Source organism: Myotis lucifugus, unplaced genomic scaffold (genome assembly GCF_000147115.1).
Source record: "Myotis lucifugus unplaced genomic scaffold, Myoluc2.0 scaffold_44, whole genome shotgun sequence".
Lineage (NCBI taxonomy): Eukaryota > Metazoa > Chordata > Mammalia > Chiroptera > Vespertilionidae > Myotis > Myotis lucifugus.
In genome coordinates, this window is record NW_005871092.1 from 4224728 (window position 1) to 4239052 (window position 14325).

At 36.0% G+C, this 14325-nt stretch overlaps 1 protein-coding gene across 3 annotated transcripts in view; it reads left to right on the forward strand.

Annotated features, from left to right (window-relative positions):
• Positions 1-14325, forward strand: part of VTI1A (vesicle transport through interaction with t-SNAREs 1A) — a 306175-nt gene that overhangs the window by 57061 nt on the left and 234789 nt on the right. For all 3 annotated transcript variants that reach the window (XM_023753363.1, XM_006088135.3, XM_023753364.1), the window contains exon 4: positions 5406-5483. In XM_023753363.1, the coding sequence (XP_023609131.1) occupies positions 5406-5483 (78 nt within the window). The remainder of the gene's footprint in view (positions 1-5405; positions 5484-14325) is intronic.

Here is a 14325-nt window from a genome sequence, read left to right on the forward strand (position 1 = left end):
AATCGCTTGTTGCTAGAAATTAACATAACACAGAGAACACCCTGATAAACAAAATTTCACAAATTCCTTTTTCTTTTCTTCTCCAAAATTTAAATTTCCTGTCCTGGACTGACGGAGCCTTTTTAAGTCCTGGGTCAATGGTGGAGTGTGGACGCAAAACTGAACTTGGCCATGGAGTAATGGAAGTGAGGTTACAAATGGAATGCTTTGTGCCAAAGATAGATGCATTTTAGAAAATGCCATCTGGGCATTACGGAAGTATGATATTATTTAATTAGAACCAGATAAAATTAGGTAAGAAATGAATGCCAGCAATTATATGACTAGCTAATAAATACAATTTCACGGTATTCTATAGACATCCCAGAGTGTTAATTATAACAGGGGCAGTTAAATTCTTTAGAGCAGTTAAATTCTTTGGCTATGAAAGCATAACAGTTTTTAATAGGTGTATCACCTGGTAACCTTGAGCATTATTAAATATATGGAGACTGAAAGACATGTAGAAGCAATGGAAAAGTCTGGCCAGACCGGGTAATTTGTTTTAGACCTATGGAGAAATCTATTAACCATTTCTTCTATAGACCAATTTGATTAGGAATTAGGACAAGCTGTTCTTTCATTACTTACCAAAACCATACTGCACTTTGTATCAATTATTTGGCTGTCTGCAGCACATAGATTAGAATAAAGGCCTTTCTTAGTGTTTGCAAATGTTGTGGATTGCTGATTAGTAATTAAAGTACTGAATGAAGAAAATTAGGCCCAAACTGAATGGGAATGAGAAAGTCTTAATTCTGTGATACAGATGTTAGACACAGATTGTCTTGAGCAGCCCATTCAACATAGCGACATTGTACATAACCATGGAGTGTTTGCCTCCCCTGGAAAACTCAGGCCGAATGCCTTGGAGATGGTTTCCGCTCCCATGCCTTGTGATGTAGCTGTATGGGTATTAATTTAGTGAAATATCCTGTCTGCCAGGTGTGGGAACTAGCCGATTTTATTGTAATACCAGATCATTACTTAATTCATATGCAACAGAGTGCAGCACATGGAAAGCATTATAAATCTATTTACAATGTGGCTGGTCTGATGATAACATTGTATTAAATTCCCAGGTGAGGCAATTTAAGCAATTGCTTTGCCATGTGCACTCCTTGGAAATTAAATTCTCATATACGCTTTGGTAATAACCCAACTTCATTGTTATGCTTATGCTAGTGGTGGGCCATAGAATCCTCCTTCTGGTTATGTATACCCTGTTTCACATGTAGACTCACACAGGAGGCGGTGTCCCAGATCACAGTTCTTAATTAGTGTAAGCTAAGTTAATTTTCATTTTGTTTCTAGTTTAGCGGTGCCTGTCTAGAATATATTCAGTTCAGTTGGGAAATGTTAAGGCTTGGGTCAAGTAGATAGATTGTTATAAGCCAAATTGCCAGATAGAACTGAGCGAGGCTATCTGTTTGAACTTGGCTTAAAGGAAATTACCCACTCAGTATGCAAAAGTTCTGTTCATATACCAAGTGAAAACTGCTTGGAATCTGAAATTCTCACTTTCATAGCCAAAGACTCACTTTTGTCATCAGTTTAAAATACCCATGAAACTTAGTGCATCTAACTTCTTAAGGATAACAATCAGTTGTTAACTTGTCATATTTTTTTTTTGTAGTTCATCTATGGTGTGTAGATTTTTCCTTCCAATTGTGTCTAGTTCACCTAAGTGTATAAGTTACACAAACACAACTAAAAATGAGGAATGCTCTTGTATTTAACATTGTGTGAGTGTGTGTGTGTGTGTGTGTGTGTGTGTGTGTGTGGCAAATATTGTCAGCTGCAGCTTTTCCACCCTTATGGTACAGACCCCAAAATTGCAGTAGATTACAAACTGCACAGAGCTTCTGTCTTCTCCAGAAGCCACACATAAAGCACCAGTAGTCAGTAGTAACTGACAACTAAGACTAAAAATGTTGACAATTTCTTGATTTGCCTGGTTAGCTTATGTATAGAAGTCATTAACTATTTATAAAATGCATTATGAATTGGGTTCCTTCAAACTGTAGCTGAGTGTGTGACATTTCCAGCTCAAATTCTCATGCTTGCATTTGGCTAAAGTACAGATTTTATACAGTTGATAATAAAGTAGAATTATTTCAGTTAGTTTATCAAGCTATGGGAGATGTTTCAGTTTCATTAACTTTGAATCTTCCAAATTAAAGTATAACATAGTAGTTAGTAAGGTAGAGTGCGGTTTTTAAAAGTTCCATAAAAGTGAAATAATTTATTGATTTTTTTTGAGGAAAAATATACATAAATTAAGCAGTTTGTCACCCAGAGGACTTTACCTTTTTTTTTCTTTCGGTATTCATTTAGTTTAATGATGATCCTGCAGACTAAATTATGGTTGATTACAATCAGCTCACTTAAAATTTCAAACCATGAAAAGTTAGGAGAAAATACCAGTAACTGGCATTTTCTTATCTTTATTGTTGAGAGTATTACAGATGTCTTTCCCTCTTCCCCCCATGGCCTCTCTCTACCTGGTTCCTGCCCCCATAATTCTTAATCAAACCAGGTCTTGATTTTTTTAAAAAAAAGTATAAAATGATACTCAAGTGTAAAGTGTTCCGTTTCCAGCATTGGTTGTATCATTTTCATGAGGAACTATTTCTGACATTTGAAATGAGTTACCTTTTCATTCTCGAGTGAAAGCCAGTCCTGTCAGGGAACATTTTGTAAACTCAGCGTATCATTTGCTTAATTACATCCAGAAAGCCATCCAAATGACCAGTGTCTACCATCCCAGTGGTGAAGAATGGCATCTATAGGGGGACCACCCTTCAACTGTGGATAAATCCTTCCTCTCCCCTTGGTGCTGAGCATGTACACTCTTAATGGCTGCTTTTCAAAAGCAATGGATTCTAACCAAAACAAGATGAGATATTTAGGGATCCATGCTTGTAATGTTCCACGTTTGAAGTATAGTAAATCAAAATAAGAATATAATGTAATTGAACAATCTATGCCAATTTGTTGGTATTTGGGTGAGAAAGGGGAAAAACAAAAACAATCTCCATGTGAAATTCTTGCATACTGGGGAACGTTTTAGTCCCCCATAGTGATGAAATGAATAATTAAAGAGGCAGCTCTGATACCACAGCCTGTTTAAAGGTTCTCATTTCCTTTAATGCTGTAAAATACTTTGGCTTAGCTAGTTTGAAACGACCATAGTGGGGATCTCCATATGGGCAAAAGAAAGGTTCGGCTTGATCTAATTACCGTGGTAAGGCCATGAAGTACTAGGATACTGTCCTTGTAACTTACATTTTTCTGTACAATTCTGTATGAAGTTAATAGAAATAGCTAATTAATAGCAGCTTCCGTAAATACAGTATAGGAAGCAGGGTCCATGAATATGCTGTCTGTGGTGGTAAGAAGTCTGGCATGTTCACAAGTGAATGAGGGGGTCACTCCTGAATTGTTGAGATGTCTGATATAGATGCCATTACTGACCTAGGGCTAATGACTTGACTTTTCTCCCTCGTCCTCTCTGCAGCATCATTGGTTGTAGTTCTCTACCTACAGACTGACTGCATTTGCCAGGGTATAAGTTAGACATTTGTAGCAGGGAAGGCAAGCTTGGGGTAGAGACTCAGGGCAGGGATGGGATGCCATCATCTACTTTGTATCGAAACATTTTGCATTTTCTTTGCATCTTTTACCTGAGTGTATCCAGAGGGCAATAAACTGGTGAGGAAATTTTGTGTGATAGAATGAGCACCGAGCTGTAAGTCAGGACCCCAAGGTTCTAGTTTCAGTTTAACCAAAGCTACCTTTAGAACACCATGAGACTGGCTTCGCCTCCCCCCCCCCCCCCCCCCGCCACAAATAATAAAGGAGTATCTAGATTTATTTATTTTTTTATTTATACTCCATTCAGCCCTTCATCTGGGTTCTGCCAGAGAGTTAAGCCCTAATGCCCTAAGGCTTCTGTTCTATGTAATAAATTTAATTCTCTCTTACGTATCATTTTTGGGAGAAGTCAGAAAAATAGTCACTGAAATAATTTTCTGTGTTTTATGGTTCAGATAACAACCACAATTGAGAAAGGCTGCAACTTTAAAGTGATTTAAAGTCTACTGGTTTTTCTTGTCAAATATCCTTTTAAGTTCTACTATGAGTTTATGTTTAAGATATTATGATCGCTATGTGGCAAAAGCAGGGTTACTCCCTAGTTTAGAAGTCTAATTAAAAATCTTGTGGACTTCTGCTCACGGACTATGGAGTGTCCTTTCAAACTGCAATAACTTTTTGGATCACAATTGGACAGGTGAGAAACTTTAAGTTCTCCACTGTAGACCCGAAGTGAGAAAAAGATTGCCATTTTCCAACTGCCGTTTTCCAATCAACTGTGTTTGCTCAGTTAGTTCAGAAGCAGAAAAGGCAGCCAAGTCACCCGTAAATCTGCATCTGGGCCTGAAGTAGCGATGCGCAGCAGCATCTAAGCACTGCACTCCAGCTTCCCAACTAATCTTCCGAGCCTTTAGCTTTTCCAAATGTGTGTAATTAGAAGTTGCTTGCAGACATGTCCCTCTGACTTTACAGGTAAAGGTAGACTTCTTGTAAAACAGAATTTCTGTGTGTGAAACCTTGACTCGTGGCCTACTTGTCTTTATTTACTGGGACTGGGAAAAGTTGACTCACAGCCTACTTGCTTTTATTTACAAGGATTGGGAAATTTAATTCGTTTTAACACACACACACACACACACACACACACACACACACTCCCATACTTTTCCTTAGTTACTTATAGAGGACTTAGAGACATTTAAATTATTGTCCCAAAATGGGTTGGACTTTTAAATTTCATCTCTTTTTAGTTAGTAACATCACAATAATGAAATAATAGATGTACAATTTCCCAAGCATTCCAGTGTATGTATGCAGTTATAATATTATCCTAGAATTAGAGATTTTAAAAGACTTGTAAAATCCATTTTCTGCCACACTATTAAAGAACCCTATATACTCTCGTTTTAATTGCAGCCTGGTGCGTTTTGCAGATACACAGCTATGTAGCTGTATTTCCTTCAGCTTGGTGTTCTTATTTGAATGACTGTGTGTGGAATAACATACCAGTTCCGATCCATTTTGATTATTAATGGAGTACTTACACAGTGCAGTTTTCTTTCATTATTGGCATTTGAAAACCTTCTAATTTACATTAAACTTCTCAAGTTCAAGAACTTTACACAACTTTGGTTTGCAGGTTTTAGCAAATAGGTTTCCATTAGGGGGCTCTCGAGGTTTGAGATGATCAGCCTTGATAGCAATAATGCTTCGAAGCCTTTACTTTCTAACGTTCCTCTCGCTCTCTCCCTTTTTGTTTTGTTTTACAGAAAAGGTCACGGATCGCCTACAGTGACGAAGTGCGCAATGAGCTCCTAGGGGATGACGGGAATTCCTCGGAGAGCCAGGTAGAATGCTAATCAGCAAGGCCCGGTGGGTGGCTGGAGGGTGAAGGAGGTCACTGGCACACTGGGCTCTCAAGCTGCTCCTTAACAGCATTAGCGGCAACTCATGTGGAAGTGATACTGTTTAATGCAAAGCTGGAGTCTTAATCAACTTCAAAATGTTTCTTGGAGATCTTACATTTAACCCTTTACCTTGGGATCACTGTCTGCTATCTTTTAAAAAAATCTTTTCTTCTCCTTTCTTTATTATTTAGTACTTAAGGAATAACTTGAAACACACTGTTTGCAGACAAAGCCAAGGTCTTCACCTCAAACACATGTAAAAGGAATAAAAAAGTACACAATGCAGCTTTGATAATAATGCAGTATAATTAAATCAACACTTGCAGCAAAACAAATGAAAGTAAGCTTTCAAAATTCAACAGGGCAGCCCAGTCTCCCATTGTGTCGCTTCTTAAAAATACATTCAGTAAAATGCAAATTGTAAGTACCAGTGTGAAACTTGGATACGCATATAGAGGTAGTGGCCTCTGTGAAATAATAAAAGTAATAGTAATAATAATGGGGAAAGTCGTTTTGCAATTTAAGATCTGCACAAGCAAAAAGTAAGGTACAATTTCTTCTTAAAAGGGCCTGTAACTTGGCTGTCAATTCTCATAGGGTTACACAGTAGTGTCCTGAGTCCAATTAATGTCCCACTTCTTTCTCTGAATTAATACTGCAGGTTTCATTAATTCATATAGATAACGTATGACTTTTAAAAAGCGTTTCAAGAACCTCAGTGCTGAGATTGATTTTTTTAAATGTCTCAAACAAACCTAGTGACTGATTGTCTTTGACACTTTTAAAGAAAATAAATGACAGGGAACTTCAGAAGCAAGAACTGAGCGTGTTTATTAACGTTACTTTGGCAAGTGTTATAAAGGTCTCTGCTCTGCCTAAATAAAAATGAACATAAATCATTCATTGAGTAAACCAAAATTTTAATAAGATTGTAAAACATAAATAATATATTGATACACATTGTAAAATTGCATAATTGTATTTACCATTTCACATAAATTATAGCTCTACATGTGCTGAAACTATGTTACTATTTACTGTAATGTTAATACTATAAACAGGGGTGTTGCTTATGTGATTAAGGCCCCCATCCATCCACCCCAAAAAAAGAAAGAAGGATCACTGAGCTGATGGTTTGTTTTTGGAAAGACCTCACCCCCTCCCCTATTTGGATGTTATCAGCTTGAGTTCAGACATGTAAACATTTTAATATTTGACTGGGGATTTCAGCTTTCCTGATTGAAATGTAAGAATAACTAAGGGGGAAAATTATACAGAGCACATCAAACAAAAAGGGTGATGTGATAAAGGGTTTTGCTCATAATAGATTAAATAATGTAAGAATGAGAAAGAAATATTTTCTTCCTATTTTAAGTGAGATTTAGGTTGCTCATACCTCTTGATTGAGTGAATCATAATTTTATTTCCTATCTTTACTGCAGAGAAAGCATTATCTTTTTTTTACAAAAAAAGTGAATGCGTAGTTCTCATGTCAGTTCTTTAAAAAGCTATAGATCTTCCTCTCATTTGAAACTACTGCCTAATAGAGAGGAAATGGAAAGGAAGGGGTACCCTGTCTAACTCAGACTCCTTTCTTGTAATGGATGTTGTAGTATATGACAGGAATCCCTCTCTTTTTTTTAAAAGGCATGTTCACTTCTCTTAATGGACATTTTATGTGCCTAAAACATTTGTCTTACGTGCATATGGGTATGATTTTTTATGCCTAAAGAAAAATATTCCACAAAAATAGATTGAGTTCATATTTTCTGAATTTTGCAAATTATATTCCTGTCACTTTAAAATGATTACACAGAGATTTTCCCATGGACTTGTATAAATCAAACTTACACATTCTGAAAGTGCTCAGAGAACCTGAAGTTTAGTCATAAGGACCTGTCACTTCCATAAATAGAGTATGATAAATGATAGTCATGGGTATGTAACGGTTAGATTATTACTTATGTGAACTTTTCCGTCTAAAATTTGAATTAGGTTTGAAAGTTCAAAGAGACCACACTTAACTTTTTGGATATTTAGTTACCAGGTATAGAAAAATTTCCATATCATACTGAAGAAATTAAATTTTGTTTTAGGTTCTTTTATCATAATACAGGAATTAAAATACCTCCAACTAAAACATCCCTAACAGGAATGCTCACTTGAGAATAACTCTTTATTCTGCATCTGTATTCATTCAGACGATGGAATTAAAACAGAAGCCTTTTCCTTACAGGAAGAAAGGATTTTAAGTTGGCTCTTCATGTTAGTGTTTGTAGCTGAGTGGCAGAGAAGGTAGTCTTTTCTGGGCTTATCTGTCACTTATATAAGAAAATATTTTCTGCCCACAAATAAGTTTATATTCCAGTTAATTTTTGAAACATTCCTTTTTTCAGAACTTATTGGCTTATCATAAACTTTCAATGTACAGAGAAAACTTGGAAGTAAACAAAATGAGACAAAAATAGCAATATTTGTTTCATTGAAATTGGAATATATCTCAATTTTTTAATTATCGATGAGAAATAATAAAGAATTCATAGCAATGGTTAAAATAGGTAAAATAATCTAAGTACTGACTGTTTAGTTATTTTTTATGCAGTATACATATCATCCCTATTGTGACTTTTTGGTGGTGATTTACAAAAATGTGAATGCCATAGCTATTATTTATCATTCTGGCCATTTATAATGGTTTTTTTTCCTTAGGCATTTAAAACCTGGCTGTTTATACACATAAATATAGTCTTCCAATTAACTATAGAGTATATTAATTTCCATATATATATATATATATATATATACACCATGATTAGAAATGCCCTGCATACAGTACACAATTTCATTTAATTCCAAATTAATTGTTTTGTATAAATTTATTTCTGATTCTATCCATTTCTTATATATCCAAATATAGTTCATCCCTGATTTACAAAGATGGGACAAAATTACCTACTTTGCACATTTGAGTACTATTGTTGGGTCATCAGCTTTCCAAGGATTGCTGTCTTAAACATTATCATTCTATTCTTTTAAAATGTCATGTTTCCCATACAGCCACATTTTAGAACTTGAGAGAATTGAGTTTTTAAATACAACAATGTTGTATTTAGCGTGGAAACCTTAATAGTTATCTTGATTTAGTTTAATAAAAACCATTCTCAGAAAAGGAAAAAACATACACAGAGAAACAAAAACCATCTTATACAATTAAATCCTCTTCATAGTAAAGTGTCGTAATGGAGCATATAAATTGTTCCGAGCAAATAAAATGTTCCAAGCAATACTTTGAACCCTAATAGTCTCTCAGTTTCCTTATGCAAAATTATACCGATCAATGAATAAGCCTGAGTAAATGAAATGTGAGTAAATCCTAAATAGAAGGTTCAAAGAAAGATCTATAAAGAGTAGGATATTTGCAAACGTGCCAGAAGTTGGGTGGTAAAGCAATAGTTAGTAGATAGGATTGCTTAATTTTTTAATACGAGGTTCTCGTAAGTTCCGATTTGAGCTTGCTGTGCATAAAGTGTGTCAAACTCCAGCCCCAGAGCAGGGGGTGAAGTCGGTCAATTTAATTCCCCGAGATCTAAAGGAGGTCGGTATCATTTCATATAGCCCTGGCAGAGCAGATCATTACCAGGCACAAATCTGTTCGTTACGTGCTGAGGGTTTATAGCCAAATAAATAGACTGTCATCATAAGTTCAGAAAATTGTGTGTTCGACCCACGATAATGTGTAAAGGGCGTTTAATAGAGTTCAGCATTTATTCGTTATCTGTATGCGGACAGAGACGCCAGTCGCGTTATCAGCTTTTTAAAAAAAAATTGGGGAGTTGCGGGGTCACGTGGCGCGGCGCCCACTCGGAGGCGCGCATGGGCCGCACATGCTCCGCAGCGCAGGTTTGATTTCAGTCGCAGGCAGCAGAAGGCTTACCCACAAGAGATTCCACTGGTTCAAACCAGCGTAAACCAGATTTTGTTTTCAGCCCACAAAGGAACAGATTACCTCTTGTATCAAATTCTGCATTGAGGGAGGGAAAAAAACATGTCTTTGTTTCAAAAAAAAAAAGAAAAAGATGTTGATTATCATAACTCAACGTGGTGGCATGGTACACTTTCATGTGGCCTCTGATGGAGCTGGTAACTCGATAAAATAAGAAATCACTCCTTCCAGTCTAGTCTAAGCATTGTTAATTTTCAAATATAGCCCATCTTTTGTTTACTTGAATGAAAACTCTCAGCCCTTAAAAAAAAAAAAAGATAGAGATTAAAACCCCTCCCCTTACCTAGCTTAGCTACAAATCCGGTGCAGAGCCTGCACGCAGCCATGCAGCACAAACAAGATAGAACGGGTTTTTGTTTGGAACCTATTGAAACAACAAATGGGGAGCATTTGAAACACTCATTGATTATGGCAGGGTGGCATGCCCCAAATGGTCTCCATTGCTGAGGAGTAGTTTTAAACTTTGGCCCTTTAAGTATCATAGTCAAGTGATGAATGGTGCCCCCAGAAAGAAAAGATAGCTGTGCGATCAATTCCCAGATCGTCTCTTCCTGAGAATTAATGTTTGCCTTTTTCTCCCATGATGTTCGGAGAGCAAAGAGAAAGATTCCGATATATGATAGGCCAGGTATTTGAGTTTCAAATGTTACCTCTTCCGGGCAAGAATAGTAACTTTCCACATAAAATGATGAGGGCCTTTACTCATACCCATCGGATGTTTGCTGAGAGAGTGAGCAAGCTTATTAATTAAAACTAATGGCAGCTTCTTGTATATTTTGAAAAGATGACATTAAAAGTTTCATTTTCACTAAATGCACTGTGAGACATTATGTAATAAATTCTGTACCCATTTTATAAGAGTTTCATAACAATTCTGAAAACTCATTCTTTTGTACTTGAAATACTTTTCATATAACAAATGAAATATCAGCATAGGCTGGAATGTATGCTGCCTTCTTTGAATTGGAGACAAAAACAGCATTAAGCGTTGAGAAATCCGGGCTATAGTAAACATGATACTTTTAGAGACACTTATAGTGAGCAATTCATAGCACGTTTCTCCCAAAGCAATAGTTTAATTTATTGGCCTGCATATGTCAAGTGTTACAACAGATGTTACAGATATTTGGATGTTTAAAAATATCAGTTGTGGCCCTGAATTGCTGAGGATGCACATTTCAGACTTAGAATGTGGTTTATGGTCTCTTACAACACAGGTTTCAGTTTCTGTTCATTGCAGAAGCTATGGCATTCATCTCAACCATACAATGACATTTGTGTTGTATAATACTGTCAAACATACACACCTACACACACAAAGAATGAGTCAGACATTGTATATCCATTTTCTAGTATCTAAAGAGTTAAGCAACTTATTTTATTGTTATATTTAAGGCAAATAGAAAAATGTTCTACAAAGGAGAATTAAAATGTTACAGGACAATTTACTAACAAGTAGAGAGTGGTTTGGGGTCTGTCTTTAGTGAAAACAGATTGCAGTACAAATGAAGTCAGAGAGCTCATTGCTTTGAGATGGCCCAGTTTACAAAATGAAAAAGATTGAAAAATAAAGGAACATCAAAAAAACATTTTGAAACGCCACGTGACTGCAGTAGCCTCTGAAACAAAACAAACGCCTAGAAATTAGCTCTAATCTACACACTATTTTTAAGGATAGTGAAATATTTTCTAATACCATATCCTAAATATTATCTATCCTAGCATGCTTTATTCTCAGTTAAAATAATGTCATCTCCTAATGCAATCTTTTTACTAGGGTAGGTACAGGTATGATATTAACTTACATGATAGTTTGTTTTAAATACTTACTGGGACAAAAGCATTAACTATTAATCATTTTCATTTGTGGAAAATCGGAAATCAGTTGTCAAGATTGAAAATCGAGAAACATCCTGAAAACTTGTATATACAAAACCTTTTCATGGTACATTCTTAGAAGAGAGGAACAGTAAACTTGTTTTCTTTCTTTATAATATAGACTTCTATGAAGTCGTTCCCCTTTATTTCATGATGGTGTCTTAGATGTACTTTAAAAGAGAATTTCACACTATTCTCTTTGTTGAATGTGACAGTGTGAGAAAGTGATCTTTATTCGTTCAAAAAACTCTGCATGTAGTCTATGTTTAGGTTCTTTTAATGTGTTTGTCTGTGATTTTTAAATGCTAAACATGTAAACAGATAAATTGTCAATGTTAATTCTGTATCCTGTCACACAACTGATCTTTCTTTCCTGCCATTTCTTTCCTTTTTATCTTATTTTTGTGCATTCATGTTGCAGTTGATAAAATTACGTGAAGAGGTGAGTACTTCTTAGCTTGCCTTTTTTTTTTTTAATTCTGCTTTTCCTTATAAAATTGAGTTTCTAAATCTGGAGTAAGATCTTTGGGCTCATTTTTCCAGCAAAATCTGCACATAGCAAAAGTATTGATTATATTGCTAGACATATTCTCTGCTGATTATCTTTCAAAAACAAATCTATCCAAATTATGCTTGTCTCAGTGATCATTGTGGTTTGTTAGCATCGGGGGGAATTCATATTTTAAAAGCCAAAAATGGAGGAAAAACAAAGGAATATCTTAAAGCTATGCTCAAGTATAGTTTTAATATAGACCAACTTCAGATTTGTCTTATTTGTATTGGTTTCATAAAGAAGTCAATATGATTCATTTTTTTTCTGATTTACTGTACTGAAAGCTATTTTTAAATAAACTTCTTCGCTTCACCCAAAATTCAACCTAAGATACCATGAATCTATTATCCTTTTGGGGAAACACACATATGTTATCTGTGTACACAGATACCTAAGAATAGCCAAAGCTCTCGTCATTGTGAAACACATTCCTTTCTGCAGGAAATAGCACCCAAGTGAGTTCTCACTTTCCTGAGTTTGCTGGCCTGTTTCATAGTGCAGCCTAAGACTTTTGTGTGGCCCAGCACATATTTACAGCAATGCTTACAATTTTCTCCCCATATCAATGAGGAATGCTGAATGATTCTGTATTTCTTTTTAATTAGAAAACTCATCAACTATGCTTTGATACTCATTTCAGAGACAGAGCAGTTTTATTCTTTACTGAGTGAGGTTGAGTTGTTACTTTTTTATTAGAGCATAAAATAATGGCCCATATTGCAATTTAAAAATTGTTCAGTTGCTTATGATCCTAAGAGTACTGTGAATTATTTCTGAGTTTAGATTGCATTGACTCAGATTTTCCTAGAAGTTTTTTATTGCTATGCCATCATTCTCGAGGTGATGCGAGTGTTAGTGTAGAGGCTTGTAGATAGTGGTTTTCAACAATTCTTATGATTGAAGATACATGAGTGATGTCTTCTCTTAGTAAAAGTAATAATGATATATAAAATGAAGGGTGAAAATACACAAAACCCACACCCTCTAACCTTTTTGCATTTTTTTTATCTTTCCTACATTGAAGATGTGTATGTACTGAACAAATATAATCAATTGCAGTTCTGACATATAGATTATTCCTTAAGGGAATGATGCATCCATGTTATTTCTTTTGCAAGACAGAATATCTACTTGTGTATATTTGCATATGTTCATACTTAGGTGAAGAATCTGAATTCTCAAATGTTATTGGAACTAACAATTGACTTGAAAACCTCTGTATAAGGAAATTCATTACATGAAGCTCTGGCTCCTAAATTTAGCAATGAATATAATTAATAAAAGTGTGTGCCTTATCACAATCGGCATTTTTGACAGAAGGCTCTTTTTGCTGTTGTTGGTAAGCTGAATTGTGTGGACAGCAATCTTAATTCTAAAAGATGCCAACATCACCTCTGCATTTCTTTTAACATTTTGTGGTGCCTATCACAACAGTTTTATCAGTTATGCACGTTGCCAAAACTGTAACCTGCAATGCAGTTGTACTTGGAAGAATGATATCACTCAACTAATGGAATAATTTACTCTAAAAATGGTCTTTTAACAATCTTTGAAATGGATGCAGCATTGATATTTATAGAACAGATCACAGTGATGTCAGTGCATTGGTGCATGGTTTCCTCAGAAGGAATTGTTTCTCAGCTAGGATTCTAATAGGAATCAAACTGAATGTACCCTACTTTTCTTTCTGGTACCAATCCTAAGAAAACAGGCACTCGTCTCCTCTGAAATAGGATGTTTTGTTGTGTTTGGAAGCAAAGTATGCCCCATCCCTTCCCCGTGATGATGCTCTTTCCCAAAGCAGGGCACGCTCGGAGGCAGGCTGGGTGTGCACGGGAGCTGAGCTGGCTTTGGCTGTGCCTGGCGCTCCGTTTCAATCCTGCATCCCCAGCTCTCACATTGCACAGCTCCTCACACAAGTCGGGCTCTGTCTGAAGCTGCTGCACAGCATTACTTACCTGCTTTGAAAGGGCTGAGGAGAGGGTGAGAGAATGAGTTTGGGATGGAATGTGGGGGCAAGTTGAAAGCCTCAGCTGCTACTGTAGTGTTCGTCCTTTTATTTTCAGAGACCGGGGCAAAGCACAACTAAGGGAACAATGTAAATAGCACAGCTGTTACAAGAACTTGTTTTTAGCCTGACTTAAGTGAAGAGGTTCCAAAATACAAAGTGAGGTCCTGGGGAAAAGCTGCTGGGAACTGGATAGTCCTCCTGTGTGCACATTTACTCCGATAGAACCGCACTGGCCCGAAGAGGAGTTATTTCTGTTATTTAGGAATATTCTTTTTTAAAAAACAGAAGTTCTTTTAGAAATTTACTTCCCATCATAGCCATACTCAGAATAATCTGA